The sequence below is a fragment of the Nestor notabilis genome, unplaced genomic scaffold (assembly GCF_000696875.1).
Source record: "Nestor notabilis isolate BGI_N333 unplaced genomic scaffold, ASM69687v1 scaffold28345, whole genome shotgun sequence".
NCBI classification, from domain to species: domain Eukaryota; kingdom Metazoa; phylum Chordata; class Aves; order Psittaciformes; family Psittacidae; genus Nestor; species Nestor notabilis.
This window is the reverse complement of record NW_009929383.1, coordinates 20,229-22,152: the sequence shown is the minus strand read 5'-3', so window position 1 is coordinate 22,152 and position 1,924 is coordinate 20,229. Positions and strand designations below refer to the sequence as shown.

General features: G+C 39.5%; 1 protein-coding gene across 1 annotated transcript; it reads left to right on the top strand.

The window, feature by feature from the left end:
* Positions 1 to 574: 574 nt before the first annotated feature.
* Positions 575 to 1,183, top strand: LYSMD3 (LysM, putative peptidoglycan-binding, domain containing 3; the record flags this gene model as incomplete). Its single annotated transcript, XM_010014947.1, has 1 exon — positions 575 to 1,183. A coding segment is annotated over one exon (609 nt), but the record flags the coding sequence as incomplete, so codon positions are not given.
* Positions 1,184 to 1,924: the final 741 nt, after the last annotated feature.

The window sequence follows — 1,924 nt, the reverse complement described above, 5'->3', positions numbered from 1 at the left end:
CTTTAGACTGAAAAGCTGAACTTACTGAGAGCAGAATGAGATTTGTTCTGAGCAAGAGCAGGGAAAGCGGAGAGCTGACTTCATAAGGGGAGATGCCAGTTTTAAGTTATGCATGGTTTCTGCCTTAGACTGCCAGAAGCAGAAAGTGTCCAACCCGCAGCTGTGGCTAGGTGAACTGGACACCCATAGGTTTTAATATCCCTTACTCCTAAGTTTTCAATTTAATGAGGAGCTAAGAGTAATTTACTTCACTCGAAAGCACTGAGGTAAAGTCCCATGTGTTTCACAGAGGTACTTGCCACTGATAGATGAACATACGTTAAGTGAATATGTATGTGTGAAGTGACTTTCATTCTTCTAACATGAAGTGAGGAGGTTTGTTACCTTGTAAATACCTTCTTGCTTTAACATCGTTCATATTTGTTCTTCGACCTTTTCTCACGTCATACTGTTTGAATGGGTATCGGTTAAAAATAAAAGGCAGAACAAATTGTATTTCTCAAGGAAGCAGTACTCTTTAAACATTTCTGGTTCAGTGGAGCTTTGACATTTAAGCTGTTGGTTTTATTTTTAGGTTGCAGATATCAAGAGAGTTAACAATCTTATCAACGATCAAGATTTTTTTGCCCTGAGGTCCATCAAAATTCCAGTAAAGAAGTTCAGCGTCTTGACCGAAGCGCACGTCTCTCCAAAAGGAAGACCGGTTCTTCGGCCTGCTCACTGCTCCCTAGAAGCACAGGAAATGGCACCTCCTGATAAATTCCCTGTTAACGAGACCGCTGGCAACTTCTTAAAAGAAGTGGATCGAGATATAGAGGAAATAGTGAAGTGTAATGATACGAAGAGAGAGAATCTTGATGAAGTTGTTTCCGCCTTAGCAGCCCAGCAGATCTCTTTCGAAACTGATAGTAAAGCTAAAAAATGCAAGGATCCTTACTATGGAGCAGATTGGGGTATAGGATGGTGGACAGCTGTAGTGATTATGTTGATTATTGGCATAGTAACTCCGGTGTTTTACCTCCTGTATTACGAAGTTCTAGTGAAAGCAGATGTCAGTCACCATTCTACAATGGAATCTTCCCATCTGTTTGTTACAGCAGCATCACATCAGAAACAAATAGAAAATGGAGTAAATCAGGCGAATATTATAAATGTTGATAATCAAGGAGACCTTCAGCCTTAATGGTGGAAAACACCAGGCAACTGTTACTCATAGACATATAACATAGCATTAGATAAAGGGGAAAGCACAGAATGCAAAGTGCATCTGGAACGCAGAGAAAATGTGTGCTGATATATGATTTGCTTGCATGGGCAGTGTTCCAGCAGAAGGATATTTCTGTGGGTCATGTAATCTCAATATGCCCGAGACAGGCGATTTTAATGCCAGATTGGGATACAAATTAAGGTATAAAATTGTGTCTGAAGTGTTGCACTTTTTTTTCTATTTTGATAGGCATGTTTTTTAATTATCGATGAGGTGAAAAAAATGTAGGTTGAACTAACACACAAGGAGTCTCACTGTACGTTTTTCCGCCCTAAAATGGGCATTTGGGGATATCTAACTTTGAAACATCTTTAAGTATTTACAGAATGTGTAGGGCACTTGACATTTTAATATCAGGTTTACAGTTGTCAGTTAAAACTGCTTTCTCGTAATCCTATTTTACAGAGCAAGTTTATTTTTAATTTTTTTTAAACCCTCAATCATTCCATAATTAATTGCCACGGTGAAGTTTTGTTTTTACAAGTGACTTCTATAAAGGCAGTAGCCAATGCTTAGCTGAAATCTTGGAATCTGGTGCCTCTGGTCAACCCATTCTTGAGTACCTTTCAGCGCAGGCAGTAGTTTCTGTTCTGTGTGTGTGACACTGTGCCTCAACGCAGTCCAGTTGACAGAGTCTTGCTGAAACTTCACATCCTT